The sequence below is a fragment of the Maniola hyperantus genome, chromosome 28, assembly GCF_902806685.2.
Source record: "Maniola hyperantus chromosome 28, iAphHyp1.2, whole genome shotgun sequence".
Taxonomy (NCBI): Eukaryota; Metazoa; Arthropoda; class Insecta; order Lepidoptera; family Nymphalidae; genus Maniola; species Maniola hyperantus.
Window position 1 is genome coordinate 1,667,334 of NC_048563.1, and position 22,307 is coordinate 1,689,640.

General features: G+C 40.6%; 1 protein-coding gene across 2 annotated transcripts; it reads right to left on the reverse strand.

The window, feature by feature from the left end:
- Positions 1-242: 242 nt before the first annotated feature.
- Positions 243-21,537, reverse strand: LOC117994914 (glutamic acid-rich protein-like). 2 transcript variants are annotated; one of them, XM_069508368.1, is made up of 13 exons: positions 21,270-21,537; positions 20,067-20,219; positions 18,666-18,815; positions 17,647-17,685; positions 15,881-15,916; positions 15,242-15,406; positions 14,118-14,180; positions 13,474-13,562; positions 12,823-12,981; positions 12,128-12,252; positions 11,201-11,308; positions 8,744-8,862; positions 243-6,144 (listed from the first exon to the last, which is right to left on the reverse strand). In XM_069508368.1, exons 1-13 carry the CDS (start codon positions 21,444-21,446, stop codon positions 4,753-4,755), a joined length of 2,775 nt encoding a protein of 924 aa, XP_069364469.1. In that variant the 5' UTR covers positions 21,447-21,537; the 3' UTR covers positions 243-4,752. The 2 variants fall into 2 exon arrangements, with proteins under 2 accessions (XP_069364469.1, XP_069364470.1); XM_069508369.1 differs by lacking the exons at positions 15,881-15,916; positions 17,647-17,685 and having other exon boundaries at positions 1,925-6,144.
- Between the last annotated feature and the right edge of the window lie 770 nt (positions 21,538-22,307).

The following is a 22,307-nucleotide window of genomic DNA, read 5'->3' on the forward strand; positions in this document are numbered from 1 at the left end:
GGAAGGGATATGGCAGTTTTTATTAAACCCGTACCCCTTTGGTTTCTACACGGCATCGTACCGGAACGCTAAATCGCTTGAAGGCACGGCTTTGCCGGTAGGGTGGTAACTAGCCATGGCTGAAACCTCCCACCAGACCAGACCAGAAATTTAGAAATTATAAAATTCCAAACCCCTGCCAGGAATCGAACCCGGGACCTCCCACTAATAAGACCACAGCGCTCACGACTGCGCCAGGGAGGTCGTCAAATCTATCATGCGTTTTGAATATTTGTAGAACGGATAAAAAGTTAAAATGAATTATAATATTTATTATATAATTTATAAACTGATATAATTAACATTTGTCGATCGCTAATACTATCTTGTTTATACATTTTTTGATTTTTTTCTCGCTTGGTGTAAAATACCGTATCTCTAGAAATGTACAAAACTTTCTAACCATACACTTTTTACACATGTAGAAAAACAAGAAACAAAAGGGTTTGACAACTTTTGCCAAAAATAAAATCTGTTAAGTGTGAGTCAGACTCGCACGCGAAGGGTTCCGTACCATCGCACAAGAAATAACACTTTTATATACGAAGAATGTGTACTGTACGGCAATACGTATACATAACCATTTACCGTCAGCTATGGAATGAACCTGACGTTATTTATTTAAATTTTTACTACATTAAAACTATTATAGTGTTAATGACTTATTTAATGACAAATCCATACTAATATTATAAATGCGAAAGTGTACCTGTCTGTCTGTCTGTCTGCTAGCTTTTCACGGCTCAACTAGCTAGCTTACATCCCGGGGAAGGACATAGGCTACTTTTTATCCCGGAAAATTGAAGAGCTCCCACAGGATTTTTAAAAACCTAAATCCACGCGGACGAAGTCGCGGGCATCATCTAGTTTTAAATAATGCATAGAAATTGACATTTGAATTATTAATAACTTTGACATGATGACATAACAATATTTTAAGACGGGGAAATGAAATGAAATCAATTAATTTTGTGACTGATTATCTAATTTTTAAGACCCCATGTAAATAATATACATGTTCCTACCATATCTGAGCAAAATAAATAAATGATTTTTCAGGTTTTTTTAGGTATTCACAATCTATTCTAGGTAGACTTGACCAAGAATAGGATTTCGATTCCCTTGACGGGTCAACCGGGACCATCAACAGGGACGGGTCCCTTGACGGGGTCTTGACAAACACACAGACAGACAACGAAGTATAAGGGCGGTTACGCACTGCGTCCGATCCGAATCCGTGAAAATACGTTCCGAAGTAGTCATTCAACTATTTGCATGGTAGCTTACGCGCTAGCTCTGACTTCATATTAGTATTTTCAATTTTCAAAGTATAGTCCTTTTCATGAATGAAGTCCCCCAGACGTTTGACGTCAGAAAAAATTATTATTATCTTTTATTTAATTACTAGCTGATGCCCGCGACTTCGTCCGCGTGGAATTAGGTTTTTGAAAATCCCGTGGGAACTCTTTGATTTTCCGGGATAAAAAGTAGCCTATGTCACTCTCCAGGTCTTTTATCTATACCCATGCAAAAAATCACGTCAATCCGTTGCACCGTTGCGACGTGATTTAAGGACAAACCAACAAACCAATAAACCAACAAACAAACACACTTTCGCATTTATAATAAGGGTACTGATTATTCTTTTGTCCCGCTTCACAGAACTCTTTCACCTTCAATATCATTTCTCGAGCCGAACTTTTGGCATTGTAAACAATCTTTAAATTTTTTTTTTTTAATAAAGAATATTAGCCATGTTAAATGACTAATATTCCCCTTTCCTCTCCAACTAAGCGTCAAGCTTGATCTAGGAGTAGGTACGACAATTAGTGCAACGGGCGGGGTTTGAACCGGCGACCTTTCGGTTTTCAGTCCACTCCTTTACCTTTTAAATGCACTAAGCTTGTTAAAAACTCACAAAAATCTACCACAACAAACGAACTTGACAACATCGACGAACGACAACATGGCCGACCTGTCAACATAATTAAATAAAAAATTGTAATCCTATTTGGCCTTATTTTCAGTCTGTTATTATGTAAAATTATATTGTATATATCGCTGTTGATTGCAAAAAAGCAATAAAATAAAAAAATAAAATAAAATAAATTTAGTTCCAAAAATCACCGCAGGACTTCTTTTTAGAAAAGGACTTTAGGATAACTATACCAAGTGGGGTATACTATATCATATGAAAGGGCTTTACATTTTTAAACAGATTTGTATTTATTTTTATGTGCAATAATTTTTGATTAATCGTGCAAAATGTCGTAAAAAATATAAATGAGCCTTGGTACCTTAGTGGACTGAAAACCGAAAGGTCGACGGTTCAAACCCCGCCCGTTGCACTATTGTCGTACCTACTCCTAGCACAAGCTTGACGCTTAGTTGGAGAGGAAAGGGGAATATTAGTCACTAGCTGACCCGGCGTACTTCGTACCGCCTAACAGTCGATTCTAATTTTTTAATTAATTTTTCTCTCCGTAAGAACCATCCTCGTACATCAAGGAATATTATAAAAAAAGAATTAGCGAAATCGGCTCAGCTGTTCTCGAGATTTGCGATTAGCAACACATTTAGCGATTCATTTTTATATTATATAGATGGCTAATATTCTTAAAAAAAAACTGTTGTACGGAACCCTCGGTGCGCGATTTTGACTCGCACTTAGCCGGTTTTTAATATGGAGAACCTTAAAAATAGGGGTTCCCGCCCGCCTTCATACAAAAAGTTTCAACTCCCTTTTATAACATGAACAAAACATACACATACAACTGTAGGGATCTGTTCACAGCTAACGTAATGTCCACCTCAGACTGCCGACTTCGACGGACTCATAATCCGCGACAGGTCGAGATGGCAATCGGGGTATGAAACGGGGAGGCGCTCCGCACACCACCCGCACTAGCCCGCACCGGGTTAGCGTGCGGGTGTACGGGACGTTCCCTCCCCGATTGCCATTTTAACCTGTCGCGTACTATACAGGTATGTTACAGTTCTTGCAATTCACGAAGGCGAGTGAACTTTACTTGCGGTTACGTCGTATACTCACATTGCGTAAGTGTGCGTGCATGTCGGACCAATCAGTCGCGAGCAAGCACTCGCTAACGCACACATTCAGTGTACCTTACTTATACAGATACGACTTAGAGCCCTCGCGCACGGCGACTTTTTGTAGCGATACAGTAGCGATGCTGTCGCGCGTCCGCATCGATACAGTCGCGAAGCGGTCGCTAGCTGTGTGCCCTCGCCCACGGTCTCAGATTCAGTCGCGATGCAAACGCGATATTGTCGCGCTTCTGTGTCGATGCAGACGAGAAAAAATGTTGCACTGATGCTCGGTTCTCTATTCACGCGCCACCCTCCCTCCGTTCTTCCCCCGATGTCATCCGACAAAGTCGCGCGTTTGCATCGATACAGTCGCGATGCAGTAGCGCGTTGCAAATGCGACTAACACGCGTTAGTAGTGATGCTGGCGTGCGTTTAGTAAACGCGCGACAGCATCGCTACAAAAAGTCGCCGTGGGCGAGGGCCCTAACACACAAGCATGAGTCACTCGCCTTCGTGAAATGCAAGAACTATAACAAGAGCTGGCACGTTCACAGTACTAGAGTGAACTAGAGGCAACTCGCGGTTTAATCCTAAATCGTCGATAATTGGGTATTTGACTCCAATTTTTTTTTATTACTTTATTATAAACTAGGATAAAAATAATGACGTAAACTGAAAAAAACTAATTAAATCGATCAAATAACAAAAAAGTTAAAATATTAAATATTTCTGATTAGACAGAGATAGCGATACAGCATTTTGACGTCACACCTTACTAATGCCATAGTAGCTTCGTGCGGTTTCATACAAATTTTCGTTTTGCGAGAAAGGGATAGAAGACCCTCCCACTCCAAAATTAAAATGCCTGTAACTTGTAAATCTTTGTTGGATTTTAATATTTTTTTCAGCGTAGGTCAATATTTTTATCCTACTTTATAATAAAGTAATAATATTTATCAAATTCAAAAGTAGGAAAATACCCAATTTAGGTCAAAAGGCTCTATGGTGACGTGAAATCAAACAAAAAAAGGGCTATCCTAGCGTCAAATGTACAGTACCCGGCAGAAAATAATACATTGGCCTTTAGAATATTTCGGCTTTGTAAAGCGTTTTCTCTGTCACTCATACCTATACGACGTTTTGTCGGTCTCAACGACGAACGAAGTTAGTATAGGGCTCTCTCTGTTACGTAATCCCATGCAGATGATCCGAAAATCCAAGTGGGCGTTAACCATTTTGAGTCACGAACCAATCACAAACCAAAGTATGTTTTCTAATTGAATTTTGAATGTTTTTGAAAACATTCTTGAATTTAATTCCGAAAGTTTTTTTTGCATTTCTTTTTTTTATTCAGATACAAATTAGCCCTTGACTGCAATCTCACCTGATGACCAGAAATATAGAAATTAAAAATTCCAAACCCATGCCGGGACCATCAAACCCGGGACCTCCCACTAATAAGACCACAGTGCTTACCACTGCGCCAGGGAGGTCGTCAAACACTACATGTTTGTGATTGGTTGGTGACTCAAAATAGTTAACGCCCAATAAGTTTTTGTCTCTGTCATTTGTATGGGATTACGTGACAGAGAGAGCGCTATACTAACTACTTTCCACGGATAGGGTATAACCGTTGCCGTACAAGTCACAACTTAAACACTTTCACTCAAACTCTCCATCCGAAATACTTTCTAAATCAGTAGATTTTACTGACATTTGTACCACATCGTCAGTAATTGTTTTGCCTTGTTCACTCACATCGGTTTTAGCATTCGCCGTCCCTTTCTCCTCTATTTGCTTGTCTATGGCATGCATTAACATACTTGCTTCCATTTCTGAATCGCTCACATCTTCTAAATCGTCCATATTGAACTCTGGGTCTAAATCCGTCTGTCCGTTTACATGATTTACATCATCTTTTACTTTATTTGCATCATCTTTTTCTTTATTTGTATTATCTTTTTCTTTATTTACATCATCTTTTTCTTTATTTGCATCATCTTTTTCTCTATTTTCATCATTTTTTTCTTTATTTACATCATCTTTTTCTTTATTTGCATCATCTTTTTCTTTATTTGCATCATCTTTTTCTTTATTTGCATCATCTTTTTCTTTATTTACATGATCTTTTTCTTTATTTGCATCATCTTTTTCTCTATTTGCATCATCTTTTTCTTTATTTGCATCATCTTTTTCTTTATTTTCGGAATACAGATCTTTTGCTTCAGAGATGTTATTTTCGGTAACTATTTGATTGTCTTTAGCATCTGTGGTATTTTCATATGTATCAGCATTACTAACGCCATTCGAATCATTTTTATCATCAGTTTTACTTGTAGTATCATCCTGAACATTTTTGCCATCAGAATCATCATTTTTATTCAATTCCTTACTTTCTACTGTTTTAGAATCCTGTACTGGAACTTGTAATTTTGGAGGATTAGTTTTATCAACGCCGACATCCTCAGTAAAATCCATAGAGAAATCAGTTATATTACTATCCACGCTTTTAGTATCGATGTTTTTATCGACAGTTTTACTCGCATCACCACTGAACAGCGAATCGAAATCATCATTAGTAACAGCTATTGCTGGGGAATTATCGTCACCGAATAACGAATCGTTGTCAGTTTTATCGATTTTAGCGCTATCACCGTCTAATGTACTCTTATCTTTATCATCACCTAGACTATTAATGATATCATCGATTCCTAAACGCATATCGGAATCGAAATCGTTAGTAGAGTTGAGTATGGAGTCGAACTCTTTCTCGACTTTAACCTTTCGGCGTTTTTTGGGAACTTTGCCTAGGACTTTTTGTGAAAATAGTGTTTTTAGTGATATGGATGTCAGTGTGTCTACGCTTTTAGAGTCGTCTAGATCTAGATCACTGTCAGTTTCATCTGAATCCCAATGGACGTAGCTATCGTTTTTATCGATCGCGTTCTTGATCTCATCTTGTATGTTAACCATGTAGAGGGGTTCGGACTTGATACGGAGATGTCGGAACGTGTATATGTAGGGATAGACGCACGCCCTGTCCAGTCCATAGTCCTGTGGGGGAAATCAAATATTGAATATTAGAAATTACATTGGAACATCGCAGTCTTAGGTTGACTAATCTATATCTATCTATCTATCTATCTATCTATCTATCTATCTATCTCTCTATCTATCTATCTACCTATATATTTTATAAAATAAAATTCCACAAGCAATTTTAGACTTGCCTTTACACAAGTTTAAAAAATGTGTTAAAGTATGCTCCTAAAAAAAGCATATTATACAGTCGCAGACTATGTAAACGATAAAAAAAGCTTGGATTTGACTCGCTCCAGCAATGCACGGGGCTGCAATGGCTTGTATAGTGCGGTATAATAACATTGTAAATTGAAAAATTAAAAAGAGCAACCGCCGAGTTTCTTGCTGGTTCTTCTCGGTAGGAACGGCATTCCGAACCAGTGGTAGATTAAAACTACCTGACTATTCATAAGCACTTTTAAAAAGTTTACATGAATAAAAAAACATTCTATTCTATTCTATTCTATATCTATCTATAGAGCGCACTCAGACTTAAAACCCGACAGCGTTATATAGCTGACAAAAATCTGTCTCGTTTTAGCTGAAACTTAAGTCTGAGCAAAGTCAAAGTATGCTCTATAGATATCAGCCTTGACAAAATAAATTATACAAGTTAAAAAAGTGTCCTAAGACTTCAGTCTCTTATTCGGAGATATTTTACCCTTATTGGGTAATATTTTACCCTTAAAGGGTAGGGTAAAAACAGGGTACTTTACCCCTTTTTTTGAAAAAGTGTCTTAATTTAATCCTAAAGTAAGTAAGATAATAAACTACCAAAAATTCATTCCATCGATAAGTGGAATAAAATTGAATTTTTAAAAAAATTTTGCATTTCAGATTTCGCCACAGAAACGCTGCCCGCCATCGTTTTAGAATCATGAGCTGTCGTGACGTCACATGGATTGGTAAACAACGGCGTTTTCTTAGTGAAATACAAAAACTTCATATAGTTATTTAAAAAAAACTTTAACGCTCTCAGTTTGACACAGACAGATGACTGGATGAAACTATAAAGGTTCTCATTTTTCCACGGAACCCTAAAAAGGAAGGGTTCTTCCTTATAAGGTCGACATCAAATCTACTCACGAAACGTTTTTTGCTCAACGTTTCTGATACGAACCGCTAAGGTGTGGAATGCCCTGTTTTTTAATTCAGATACAAAGTTAGCACTTGACTGCAATCTCACCTGGTGGTAAGTGATGATGCAGCCTAAGATGGAAGCGGGCTAACCTGGAAGGGGCATGGCAGTTTTTATTAAACCCAATGCCCCTTTGGTTTCTACACGGCATCGTACCTGAACGCTAAATCGCTTGGCTGCACGGTTTTGCCGATAGGGTGGTAACTAGCCACGGCCGAAGGCGAAGCCTTCAACTAGGCCAGACCAGAAATTTAGAAATTATAAAATTTCAAACCCCTGCCAGGAATCGAACCCGGGACCTCCCACTAATAAGACCACAGTGCTTACCACTGTGCTAGGGAGGTCGACAAACCACGTATAACCTAAAAAAACGAGACCGCGTACCAGTAAGCTCAGTGTGGGACGATCTCCAGCTCGCTGGACCGATGACCTGAAGGTGTTGGGGAGCGGGATGGATCAGGAAGATGTTTGGTGGCGCGCTCTTGGAAAGGCCTATGTCCAGCAGTGGACGCAAACAGGGTGATGGATTGGATGGGATTGTATAACCTAAATACCCTCAAAGCAAGAGTAAACAGACATGTTCTAGGCAAGCGTTGTTCCAAGATAGACATTATCGTTGCATATCTAAGCATGATTGTTGCCAAGCGCCAACACGTGTGACGCATATGCATATAAAAATCAGTCTGAATAGAATAACTTAAAAAACGTAACGCTTATATAGCTTAAAAATCATGATCACAGAACAAAAAAAAGAACCTGTTTCATGATAAACTAAAAAGAAAAGGTAAAAAAGAACCTGTTTCATGATAATCTAAAAAGAAAAGATAAAAAAGAACCTGTTTCATGATAATCTAAAAAGAAAAGGTAAAAGAAAGAACCTGTTTCATGATAATCTAAAAAGAAAAGGTCAAAGAAAGAACCTGTTTCATGATAATCTAAAAAGAAAAGGTAAAAAAGAACCTGTTTCATGATAATCTAAAAAGAACCTGTTTCATGATATTAATCTAAAAGGAAAATGTAAAAAAAAAATGCCGTGTTAAGCTATACAAAGTCGCGGATAACCATGTCGGAGGATTGCCATCGAAACATACAAAAAAAAAAGAAGAAAAAAAGAACCTATGTGATGACTAGCGACCCACCCCGGCATCGCACGGGCAGCTTATTACAATTTTCGTAGGGATCTCTATTTTTTTTGAAAATAAAACATAGCGTATGTTACTCAGGAATAATGTAGCATTCTACTGATGAAAGGATTTTTCAAAATCGGTTCGGGAATTTCAGAGATTACAACCTAACCTAATAAATAAATAAATATATATAGGTATACATAAACATAACAGGTTTTAGTATGTAATTTCTGAAATTCTCGAACCGATTATAATATTAATATGGATACGAGAGGGGTAATAGCCCTCAGCAATGGGAAGTACTCACATAGTCGACGTCGGACGCGTCGTAGTGGTCGCCCAGCTTGTTCTCTAATAGCGGGTCACACTTGGAGATTCGCACTTGCAGCGGACGCAGTAGCTTCAGCAGGTCCGGGTCTATGGGCACTGGAACAATGATTTGAATTCATTAATCTAAATATTGATGATGATGATGATGATGAGCGGGTCTTCTCCGTTTGACCGGAACGGCCAAGCGGGGGTACGGGCCTCGAAGCATGGCCTCTAAGGCCTCGTTTACGGAAACGCGGGGCGTCGCGCGTTGAAATGGGCGGCGCGGCCCGCACTGAATTAAAACATATGGCGTTGTATGAGTGCGTTTACAGAGAAGCAATTTTAGACGCGTTTGTTTGAGATGGAGCGTTTTTTGCGGCCGAGCCCGCGGATGGCATCGACGCGTCCCACGCGGCGTTCATCGCGGCGGAAATTCTCGACGAAGCGATGCCCGCAGCGGAACCTTCTGCCAGTCTTTATTTGGAAATCGCATAACGCAGACGCGCCGGTCTATTTGGCTTCTGGAGCGAGCTTGGATGGCTGGAGTGAAGACTTCGGCGGGTAGGGGCGATGCACGCACAACAGACGGAAACGTTTAAGTGCGGAAACCAGCCCAGAATGAAGAACGCAGACGCACCGCCACTCTTCCCGCCTCGCATCTCTATGAACAACATCGTATATTGCCATATGTTTGTGATTACGCGTGCGATGCTAAGTGCCGCTTCACGCGCCGCTGCACTGTAAACAAAAAAGACGTACGACGCGCCGCGAGACGCCACGCGACGCGCGACGCCCCGTGTCTCCGTAAACGAGGCCTGGCCCGGGTGGGGCGCCGGGAAACTTTGTGCCCTGGTGATTGTCTTTAAGCCGGAATTTCACCGACTAGGGCCTGCCAATCTTGGCTTAGAGCCCTAAGGGACTTGTTCTCTTTTCGTTTGTTCTCCGCGCTGCGGGTGGCGTTCGCACTATCGCGCGCGGAGTCTAAATATTGCAGCGGGGTCTTCTCCGTTTGACCTGGGCCAAAACGGGGGTACGGGCCTCGAGGCACGGCCTCCTTGCCCGGGTGTGGCGCGGGGAAGAACGCTTCTCCGGTAACGTCCTTTAAGCCGTTGTCGGCTAAGGCCTGCCTTCTTGGCTTAGGGCCTCGAGGTACTGTAGGCTGTGGGCTCGTCGTTGTGCACAGGGGTATTATCAACGCCGGTAAAGCTTGCGTCGTCCTCATCGTCGTCATCTTCGTCAGCACGTTGCGCTGGTGTGGGTGACCGCAGAAGCTCGCGAGGTAGAGGACGCCCGTTTGGTGGTCTGGGTTGAAGCGGTGCTATCCCGCGGAGGTGTATGTACGGTCCATGGTCCGCGCGGGCGAACATTCGCCGCGCAAGTGCATGGACGTACTCCTCCACGGTGGGCGTCTTGGTATCCCGATGAATGGTACCTCGGAGCTCCAACAATCAGACGCAGGCACTTGTTCTGTTGAACCTGTAGCCGGCGCTTCTGGTAAGCCGAACAAAGAGCGTACCACGCAGGTGCCGCATACGTCAGGCGTGAGCGGACATAGGCTCCGTAGATACGGAGTTTGGTCTTCGGTGATAGTCTTGAGGTGAGGACCTGGTACAGCATCGACGTGGCCGCCTTTGCGTGGTTCACAGCGTGATCCACCGTCGGAATTTCTAAATATTGTTCAAAACCAAACCATGTTTTCTATATCACATAACAGATGGCGTTACTAGTCAATTGCATCGCGGCCTTATTCAGATTTACAGTAGAAACTCGATTATCCGGCCCTCAGTTATACGGGTTTGCAACCTGACTACCAACCGAAAATTGTTCGGCCAAGTGCGAATCAGACTCGCGCACTGAGAGTTCCTTACTCGGGTATTTTTTCCACCATTTTGAACGATAAATCAAAAACTATTATGCCTAAAAATAAATAAAATTCTAATAATAAGATGTCCGCGACTTCGTACGCGTGGAATTAGGTTTTTTAAAATCCCGTGGGAACTCTTTGTTTTTCCGGGATAAAAAGTCAGCCTATGTCACTCTCCAGGTCTTTATTTATACCCATGCAAAAAATCACGTCAATCCGTTGCACCCTTGCGACGTGATTGAAGGACAAACCAACAAACCAACAAACAAATACACTTTCGCATTTATAATAAGGGTACTGCTACAAATACATTCACAGAAAGAATTTAGGGGAATTCCTTAGTAACTTTCGAATTTCTCTCAACTGAGTTGCCATGATTAGTCAGGTTGCAACCTGTCATATTTATTTTCAAAATGGGAGAAATTTACAAAAGTTTAGTTTGATCGAGATTTTCTGGTAAGGATTCGAGGGCCCCTTGAGCTTTAGGGCCCCGGGGCACTGCCTCGCCTTGCCCCTAGGTAGCTACGCCACTGCTTAGCAATAAGGGGTACCTTCTGGTACGGAACCCTAGTAAGAAGGAAAAGTTACCTTCTGCCCTCTTCTTGGGCGTGGTCGTTCGCTGCGGCTTCGACGCGGGCTTCATTGGCTTTACTGGCTTTTCCGGCTTCTCTTCTGTCTCCTCCTTACTGCTCGCAACTGCGATTGCAAATATTATATTGATTATTTTTCCGACCCAAATGTCGACCAATAGAATTGCACCATTCGACGTCACGTGGTACAACCTACATGGTATTATACTGATAATTTTTTGAAAATTTTCTCTGGTAGTAAACAAAACATGATCCAGTCAAATTAACCACACGTCAAACTGACAGGTTGAATTCAATTGTGAAAATTGGAGATTTTGGCCGACATTTGGGACGGAAAAATAATCCCCCGAATACCACTCGAGCTTCAAAATTATCTGGCATTTCCCTCAAGGTTCCCTGCAAACAAATAAAGTCGTCAAGTTTTTCAGGAAAAAATTTTTAACCTGAAAAACTTGACTCCTTCATTTGTTTGCAACGAACCTATCGGGAAATACCCGATAATTTTGAAGCTCTTGTGGTATTATAAGTGATTATTATTCAGTACTAGCTGAAGCCCGCGACTTCGTTCGCGTGGAATTAGGTTTTTTAAAAATCCCGTGGGAACTCTTTGATTTTCCGGGATAAAAGCTCAAACTACTGGATGGGTCGGACTGAAATTTGGCATGCAGATAGCTATTATGACGTAAGCATCCGCTCAGAAAGGATTTTTGAAAATTCAACCCCTAAGGGGGTGAAATAGGGGTTTGAAATTTGTGTAGTCCACGCGGACGAAGTCGCAATAAAGAAATTTGAATTGAATTGAATTAATACAGAAAGAGCCAGCGCGTGCCAGACCTTCGTTAATTTATAAAAGCTGAAAGTTTTTCGACTATGATGACTAGTGTGCCTCAGAGTGTGCGTGTGTGTGGAGGCGGTGATCACTCACCGTTTCTGCCACCGCATCGGTGTATGTCCAGCAGGTTCCTGTGTACGAATAGTCTATGGCACTCTCTACACTCGAGCTTTTTGCCCTCTTTCTTGGGCGGCGGAGAGGGCTTCCGTTCCACTGGTCTGGAAACACGTTATATGATGAGATTTGAAAAGAGGGGGATACCGCAAGGCGGAGCTTTGGAAGACCCCCCCACTAGGTGGACGAACAACATCAGAAGAGTGCCAGGGAGCCGCTGGATGGCGGCGGCGCAAGACTGTGGCGTGTGGAAGTAACTACAAGCTATGTCCAGCAATGGACGTCTATCGGTTGATAATAATGATGATGATGATGATGATGATGATGATGATGATGATGATGATGATGATGATAATGATGATGATGATGATGATGATGATGATGATGATGATGACCTTTCAAGAGAACAGGGTCTATCTTGCAATCCTTGCATTTTACACAGCGGGGAACAAAGTGTTTTACGAAGCTATAGAGAGGATGGGAGAGTGCCGGGGTGAAAGGAATGGACGGAAAAGGGGAGGGGAAAAGTCGGAGGGGCGGGGGAGGGGGATGAAAGGGGAGAAGGGGGAGAAGAGGGGGACGGAAAAAATGCTTGGAAATGGTTATTTAATGGTAAATTGGATGATGACCTTTAGATATTACCATTGAAGTGGAGGGGGTCCGTGCATACTCACTTCTCTTTAGCATGGGATCTCATGTGGTTGCTGAATGACAACCCATTGTCAAAGCTCTTCTTGCAGACCTTGCACCTGTGTGCCGCGGATGTCTTCTGCTGGGGCTTCGGACTCGGCGCTTTGGGTAGAGATTTGAAGTCTTCTTTCTTCAGCACTATCCTGTTAATTGTTATTAAACGGGTTTGATCACAAGAATAGTACATTATGGTACAAGTGTGTAATGTTGGTGATTATGGGCTAATTACACCTCCCAAGTAGTGAAGCGAGACAGTAAAATGTCACTCGACGAGACAGTGCTGTGGTGGCCGTTTATACGTATTTCGAAATTGCGCCGAGCACTCGCAAGTGTTTATACCAACCGAGTACTCGGCAGAGGACACTGACTCGCCACTATACGTAACTACGTCCTAGAAAGAACCTACCTTCCAAATTTCAAGTTTGTAGGCTTTATAGTTTCTGAGATTTCATGATTAGTCAGTCAGTCAGTCAGTGAGTGAGTGGTATTTGTCTTTTATATATTTAGATTGTACGCGACATGTCAGATGGCAATCGGGTAATGAGGCGGGGGAACGCCGAGTTAGCGCGGGGCTGTGCTGTGCAGTGTGTCCCCACCCCGATTGCCATCTCGGCCAGTCGCGTTACATGACTTACTTGACAACTTTTTTGCTGTTGGCTTTCTCATTAGCGATTTTCTCATTTTCTTTTTCGCGCAACCTTTTTGTTCTCACGCGTTCCTCTGACTGAAACAAAAACGAACGCATTTTAAACTGAGTCGTCGAGTTATCTGTCTGTTTCGCTCGCACTTACCAGCAACCTGTAAGTGCGAGCGAAACAGACAGATAACTCGACGACTCAGTTTAAAATACGTCGACTATAGCCGGCAAGAAATATTGTATATCGACCTTTAGAATGAGATTTCGGCTTTGTAGAGCGTTGTCTCTGTCACTCATGCCTATGTAACGTTTTGTCGGTTTCAACGACAGAGACAACGCTCTAATAAACCCCTAAGGGGGGGTGAAATAGAGGTTTGAAATTTGTGTAGTCTACGCGAACGAAGTCGCGGGCATAAAAAAGGAAAAGCTGACTGACTGACTGACTGACTGATCTATCAACGCACAGCTCAAACTACTGGACGGATCGGGCTGAAATTTGGCATGCAGATAGCTATTATGACGTAGGCATCCGCTAAGAAAGGATTTTTGAAAATTTAACCCCCAAGGGGGTGAAATGGAGGTTTGAAATTTGTACAGTAAACGCGGACGAAGTCGCCAGCATAAACTAGTTTTTATATGTACCTGTGATTCTCTGCTTCTCTTCAATATGGATCTGGGCATTGGTTCATCAGATCTTCGACTTTTCTACAAGAAAATAAATTATAGCATAATTATATAATAGGGTCTTGGACTGTAGTAATGATATGATGTGATTTTTTGTATAGCGGTAGTTTGTCACTGGGGCTAGAATGAAATGAAATGAAATGAAATCATTTAATTTTGCTAAATGTCACTGGCATGTGTCCACATGTTAGTACATTTGACGTATGTAGTCAAAATTTTCTGTGATTTTACGTCAAAATAGCCTAACATTTGTCATATCGTCGATTCAGGATCCGACAGAGTTCCCTCACTCTAGTTCACTCTAGGAGCGGTGAAGGAATGGTGGTAGAGTAAGGAATGAATTGCGAAAGGAAAGTGAATGAATGGTGAAGAAATAGTAAATGAATGAAGAAAGGAAAGTGAAGGGATTGTGAAGAAATTATGAATGAATGGTGAAAGGAAAGTTATTTATTTATTATTATATTCATGCATTCTAATATTGATTATATAAATTATTAAACAATTAATTAAGAAATGATGAATGAATAGTGAAAGGAAAGTGAAGGAATGATGAATGAATGGTGAAAGTAGGGTGAAAGAAGGGTGAATGAAGGATAGCACTTTTCAGACGCTATTTTACCTGGAATCTGCTGAGAGAGATATCATCTTCATGAGACCTTCTTGGTACCTCCCAGATCGCGGGGGAGTGAGGGGCAGGGAACTAGGGTATCTCTAAGAAAAGTTCCGGGTCCATTCCAATCTATATTACCAACTGTAACAATGCGTATGGTACCTGTTGTCTGCTGAGTAACATGTCAGATAGTAAAATACTGAAGGAGCGGTGAAGGAATGGTGGGTGATTAATGACTGGATTGTGAAAGTGAATGAACGGTGAAGAAATAGTGAATGAATGGTGAAAGGAATGTGACGGAATTGTGAAGAAATTATGAATAAATGGTGAAAGGAAAATTAAGAAATGATGAATGAATAGTGACAGGAAAGTGAAGGAATGATGAAAGGAAAGTGAAGGAATGGTGAAAGTAGGGTAAAAGGAAAGTGAAAGAAAGGTGAATGAAGAATAGTATTTTCAGACGCTATTTTACCTGGATTTTGCTGAGAGAGACATCATCTTCATGGGATCTCCTGGTACCGCGCAGCTGTCGCGGGGGGCTGGGGGGCGCGGGACTCGGAGATCTTCTACGGAGAGTCCTAGGTTCATGCCTGTCTTTGGAACTTTTTCTAACCACTTCCTTTTCTTTCCTTGTGTCCTTCGGAATGAGAAAAATGACTTCCTCAACATTTTTTTAAAAGACATTCAAAAAATCAACAATGGCACCGATTCAGTTGTCTTTCTCTAAACTAAATTTAGAGTATCTGCATCCTTTTATTTTTAACAATGACAGAACATGAACTTTACATTTAAAGACTCTAAATTTTAGTGCACGCCACAAATTTAAACAGTAGGCTCGCGACTGTGCGACGATCTAAAAATTAAATTTAAAACTGTCAAACTGCGTCTGTCCTTTTCATATTACATTAGTAAGAAGAGGATGCGAATACTCTTAAATTAGGTTGTGCTCAGAATCAGTACCAAAATAAAGATTTAAAAAATCTAAATTATCTATAAATAAAAAATATCAGCCTTATTTTTTAAAATTATTAATAAAGAAAATGAATATTTTATATGGAAATTGAGATTTAATTCAGGCAAACTTTAGCCGTAACAAATCTCGAATGCTAACCTTTTCCCTTCCATTCCTGTATTCTTTTCCCTCCTTCTACCAGAAGCGTGCAAAATACATAAATCAATTATTTATTAAGAACACAAGAAAGTCTATAATGTGGCAAAATAAAGAATATGAATATGAAACCTTTATAAGTCCCGCAAATTGCTATTGCGCTGGAACCATGTCTCATTAACATCGAAATGACGTCATTTTGACGTCAGCCGAAATAAAAATATACCATCAGCTCGAAACTTCAGTCTAGTGCTGACGTCACTAAAATGGCGGCCACGCGCATTAGCAATTTGCGAGACTTATAACTACTTAGATCAAAAATATTTTACACTCATCAGCCATATTAATATGTAAAAGGATAAACTGGCCGGTTTTTTAAAGTTCCGTACCTCGAAAGGAAAAAAGGAACCCTTATAGAATCTCTTTGCTGGCTGACTGTGTCTGTTTGTTTGTCTGTCAAGAAACCTATACGGTAGAATCATGAAATTTGGCAGGTAGGTAGGTCTAGAGTCAGGCTGGATACTTTTGCATGTCCTTACGTCACATCTTATCTGTAAATTTTTTTAATGCTAACCTTTTCTCTTCCATTCTTATGTTCTTTTTCCACTTTAACCTTCCGGGAGCATGGAGAAATATAATATTGTATGTAAAAACAGATAAAATCTGAGCTACAATTGTGCATACACTATGGACTATAAGTACCGCAAATTGCTATTGCGCTGGAACCATGTCTCATTAACATCGAAATGACGTCATTTTGACGTCAGCCGAAATAAAAATATACCATCAGCTCGAAACTTCAGTCTAGTGCTGACGTCACTAAAATGGCGGCCACGCGCATTAGCAATTTGCGGGACTTATAACTACTTAGATCAAAAATATTTTACACTCATCAGCCATATTAATATGTAAAAGGATAAACTGACTAACATAATATCTTAATAGTACATTGTACAGCTTCAATAGTTGGGTTGTATTATGAAATGGATAGAACCACTACCCCTATTATAAATGCGAAAGTGTTGCTTGGTTTATTGGTTTGTTGCTTTCTTGGTTTGTCCTTCAATCACGTCGCAACGGAGCAACGGATCGACGTGATTTTTTGCATGGGTATAGTTTAAGACCTGGAGAGTGACATAGGCTACTTTTTATCCCGGAAAATCAAACAGTTCCCAAGGGATTTTCGAACACTTAATTCCACGCGAACGAAGTCGTTGACATCAGTTATTAGATCCTATATTTTAAAAATAAAATAAATAAAATAAAATAGCCTTTATTCTCTGATACAATAGTTATACATCTTATATTACTAACTAACCGTATTACTAATTTCTTATTTCCTATTATTTAATTATCCTATCCTATTGCGCAATTGCGGGAGATTGACAGCCACAATGTCACGATCGCAATCACCTCTGATTGGTTGACGCTCGCTCACTATTGGCTACAATGCATTGTTGCAACAAGAATCGCACAAATTCAGCCAATCAAAATTTATTTAAAAAAAATTGGTAACACCAGCAATTTACAGATCAGGTTGTCCTCTTTGGACATAGCCCTCTTCTAGCTTTCTACATTTTTCCCTATATAAAGCCAATCCGCGCCAACCCTTTGGCAGGTCGTCCTCCCATCTCCTCTGGTGGCCGTCCTCTCGCTCTCTTCCCATCTCTGGGGTACCAGTATGTGAGATCCTACATTTTACATGCTGTCAAATACCCTATCACATTTCCTTGCATCAGATCTTGTCGGTTAATTTTTTTAATGCTAACCTTTTCTCTTCCATTCTTGTGATCTTTTTCCACTTTAATCTTCCGAAAGCATGGAAAAATATGATCTTGTACAAACAGACAAAATTCGCGCTACAACTGTACATGCACTACCTCAAACAGACTGAAGGGAAACATCGTGAGGAAACCTGTTCCCATAATGTTCTCAAAGGTGTGTGAGGTCTACCTGCCTATGTCAAACAGAAAGACGACCTCCCTGGCGCAGTGGTGAGCGCTGTGGTCTTAATAGTGGGAGGTCCCGGGTTCGATTCCTGGCAGGGGTTTGGAATTTTATAATATCTCAATTTCTGGTCTGGTCTGATGGGAGTCTTCGGCCGTAGCTAGTTACCACCCTACCGGCAAAGCCGTGCCGCCAAGCGATTTAGCGTTCCGGTACGATGCCGTGTAGAAACCAAAGGGGTATGGGTTTAATAAAAACTGCCATACCCCTTCCAGGTTAGCCCGCTATCATCTTAGACTGCATCATCACTTACCAGCAGGTGAGATTGCAGTCAAGGGCTAACTTGTATCTGAATAAAAAAAAAAAAAGTAGGTATTTCTTAGGAAATATTATAGCCCCCGCGCTGACTCGGTGCGGGCGAGCGCGGGTGACGTGCGGGTGTGGCCCCCCCCTCCCCCTCATACCCCGATTGTCATCTCAACCTGTCATGTACTATAGATGTATATAATATACTAAAACCATCCTGAAAATATGTAAATACGATAGTGTAAAATTTATCAAAATCGGTTAATTGCCCCATGAGATAATCGCATACATACATACAAACATATTGATTAAATACATGAGCTTTCATAAAGTCGGTTAAATCAAATCAAAATCAAATAATTTATTCAAAATAGGTACCTACTAAATTACAATTTTTGATTGTCAGTTGTTGGATTTGTATGATATAGTGGTGATAATTTTTACGCGAACTTAAAACTAAAGGTACGAGGGTTCCAAACGCACCCAGGTCTGAGAAGAGCCCACAACAAACTCAGCCGGTAAACACGACATATACCTTGGTCCTCGAGTCCAGACTGTCAGGTTCCTTCACCTTCATCTTAAAGGATTTGGGCTTGGGCTTGGACCTTACAATTGGTTCGTTGGAGTCTTCATTGTCAACGAAGATCGGCTCCGTGACACCCAGTATGCAGTCCCCAGCATCAGGCTGGAATATAAACCAAATCGTCATTCATCATCATCATCATCAACCGATAGACGTCCACTGTTGGACATAGGTGTATTGTAGGGACTTTCACGGCGGCTCCCTGTGACTCGTCTGATGTCATTCGCCTGTCTAGTTTTTTTAAATTATATTCTTTGAATTCTAGCCCCATAATCTAGTGCAGAGGGTAAGAAACTCATATCTCATATATTATACTCATATCTCATATATCTTCATATATTTAATTAATTTAGATTCTAATTTCAAAATAAAATTATATTATATTATTATAAACTATTGCCACAGTTTAACGAAATACTACCAGTTGTTCGACGCCTTTGAAGTCGAGCGATGCCGCCGCTCGTGTAGGTATATACGTGTTCCGACACAAATATGCAAGGGTTGTCACAAAATTGGGATTAAAATCGCGGGGAAATCGGTGAAATTTTAGACCCTTGTTCTGTTTAGAATTCGTATAGCATCCGTAGACAGAACAGTAATGCACCATTTTATGATAGAACTTACTAAACGACACTTAAAATATTTAAAACCACGCTCACGTAAACCCTCGTCCATCAATCACACAGACTACGCGAATCTGTGTGCAGTGTGCAGTTGCTCTGTACAAGTACACTCGTAATTGGACTGTATATTTCAAGGCTGTGCTATTGCTATATATGGTTTTTGAGGGTTTACGGACGGTATTTAAGCGGAAGTTGGATGAAATAAAAATGCACCAATGTAAGTGTAACGCTGTGGGGACATGCCGCCACACACTGGTTTTATTTTATAAACGATACCTCGCGACGGCCGCCCGACCATGCACCGCGTAACTAGTTTTGTCGTAGGTACTAATGACTATCGCAAAATATAAAATTCAATCGTACGGTCAGCTTTGCTTTCGGTCGGCCGGCAAGTACATTTTGTATGGAAATAATATATGTGTATTTATTTAGATTTAAGGTTTAGATTAATATAAATATTTATAAGTATTAGCTATAAGTTTAATGATAAGTTTTAGTTATAAGTTATAATGATAAATTTTAGTAATAGGTTTTAATTATAACAATAAGTTACTTTAAGTTAATTTGGATATTATTATAATATGTAGTTAGTTAGTAGTAGTTAGTAGAATATGTCGCCTACACTATACAAAACATCGCATCATTTTATTACTACAGGCTAAGACTATTCAATCCACTCCTCAACCGTTGAGCTCACGAGGCTCTTAGCAGAGGAATACAACGGACTCACCGCGCCTCGTGGCAGCGACTGCGGGGGCAGGCCTAGCCGGAGACGGGTCTGCTTGTTGGTCTGCCGACAGTGCTCCAGGAACTCGTAGAAGTCGTTCACCTTGTCCAGACACACCTCACATATAAGTGGAGGCATTTTGTCATCTTGGTGGACCTGGAAAGATACAAAATTGAATTTTTTTAAGGATTTTTAGAGTTCCATACCTCAAGAGGAACATAAGATCTGTCTGTCCGTCTGTCCGTCGTGTCTGTCAAGAAAACCTATAGGGTCCTACTAACCGTTGACCTAGAATCATGAAATTTGGTAGGTAGGTAGGTCTTATAGGACAAGTAAAGGAATTAATCCAAAAACCGTGAATTTGTGGTTACATCACAGAAAAAAAAAAACTTAAAATGTATTCATCATCATCAACCGATAGACATCCACTGCTGGACATAGGTCTCTTGTAGGGACTTCCACACGTCACGGTCTTGCGCCGCCGCCATCCAGCGGCTCCCTGCGACTCATCCGACGTCGTCCGTCCACCTAGTGGGGGGTCTTCCAACACTGCATCTTCCGGTGCGAGGTCACCATTCCAGCACCTTGGGCCCCAAAGTCTATCGGTTTTACGAACTATGTGCCCTGCCCATTGTCACTTCAGCTTCGCAACCCGTTGAGCTATGTCCGTTACTCTAGTTCTCCTACGGATCTCCTCATTTCTGATTTGATCATGTAGAGAAACTCCGCACATAGCTCTCTCCATGAGGCCCATAGTTACCAATTGTGAGTGATCATGGGGTAGCAGGCATTTAACCGAGTAGATTCCCATGGTAGTGGAGGGGCGCAGGAGTGTGATGACGTGACACGAGAGCTGTGATTTGCCACCTTCCTTCTGAAGTTGTGAAATTACTGTCACCCCTCTCCACTACCCCAGAAACCTCGTTATGGACTATACCTACCCATAATGTACAATTTCAATGATCCAAGTATGAGTATTACTGAAAAAACTTCATAATAGTAAATTAGAAAGTAAACCTCGAAATCTTACGGTAACTTGTAAACTCTTAGATACTAGAAAGAGGTTAAAGTAGGACGCTTCTACATTATAGGTAGGCACCTATCAAAACAAATATTGTTTAGCTTATAATAGAAAGTTCTAGAGATATTTATTACGAAAACTGTTGTTTTAAATAAGTAACAACTTATTATAGACCTGATAATTACCTCTATTTGCACACATTCACGGATTTTTTGCTTCAACTCAATTTCCCCGCTATCCAAATCCACGACGTTTTGTATTATTGGCATTTTGTAGCCAGCACCCCCGCCGCACAAACGACATCCTCGATATATCTCGTATATCAACTGTTTCTCTATTTTCGGATTGGTAAAACCATCCATTTTCACATTTCTTTCCGAAAATTAGTCAATAGAACAAACGAGTTGCCGCTAAAGCCGCCATCAGCCGCCATTGATAATGTTGCCCGAAAAAAAAAACGCCACATAACACATTGTTGAAAAAACTTTTTGCCTCCAAATTTGAAATATGTTGCCCGATAAACTTAACAATTTTTTTCTGTCATTTTTTCCTATGTTTTTGGGTGAATATTAATAATAATAATCGTATCTAATTAGGCAGAGTGAACTAGAGTGAATGAGCGCTCGGTTTGCTCCTGAATCCACATCTGTCAAACAATAGGTATTTCTATAAAAAAAGTAAAAAAAATGTAAAAACAAGATGGCGGCCGAGATATTCAAAAATTCCCTCCTGTAAAATTTTGTATGAATTTTTGTTTCTCACTTATGGTTTCATACAGAAGATCAAAATTCATTCCGAGAAAAATTTGGAGAGAGCTGACGATAGAGGATTTCGGAGACGGGTTAAGAGCGCGCTTAAGGTATTGAAGATAGGTGGGAGGTGCTCGAGCAAATGCCATTCGAAACCTCATCCAATTGGCAAAATTTAAAAAAAAATCAAAAAGGCGAAAAAAAGATGGCCGCCATACAAATTTTGTTGGCGTCCATCTCGGAGGGTATGAAAGATGGAAGAGTGGTTTCTTGGCCAAAGATGATCAAGATCCGAAGGTCTACTCGATGGATAGAAAAAAATTCAAAATGGCGGAATTTATTTTTTCATAGAAAATGTATGACTTTTTTAAATTGGCAGAGAGCTGGAAAAAAATTCAAAATGCCAATTATAAATCTCGAGAGCTGCTTTTGCAGCTCGAGCACCAAGCAAAATACTAGTTCTATTATATTCTG

Excerpts from the sequence above, each read along its gene's own strand:
- LOC117994914 (XM_069508368.1), bottom strand. The coding sequence starts at position 21,446 with ATGGATGGTTTTACCAATCCGAAAATAGAGAAACAGTTGATATACGAG. Across the intron at positions 20,220-21,269 it reads GTGAATGTGTGCAAATAGAG|GTCCACCAAGATGACAAAAT; the intron begins GTAATTATCAGG and ends GTATCTTTCCAG. Across the intron at positions 18,816-20,066 it reads AGTCGCTGCCACGAGGCGCG|CCTGATGCTGGGGACTGCAT; the intron begins GTGAGTCCGTTG and ends TTTATATTCCAG.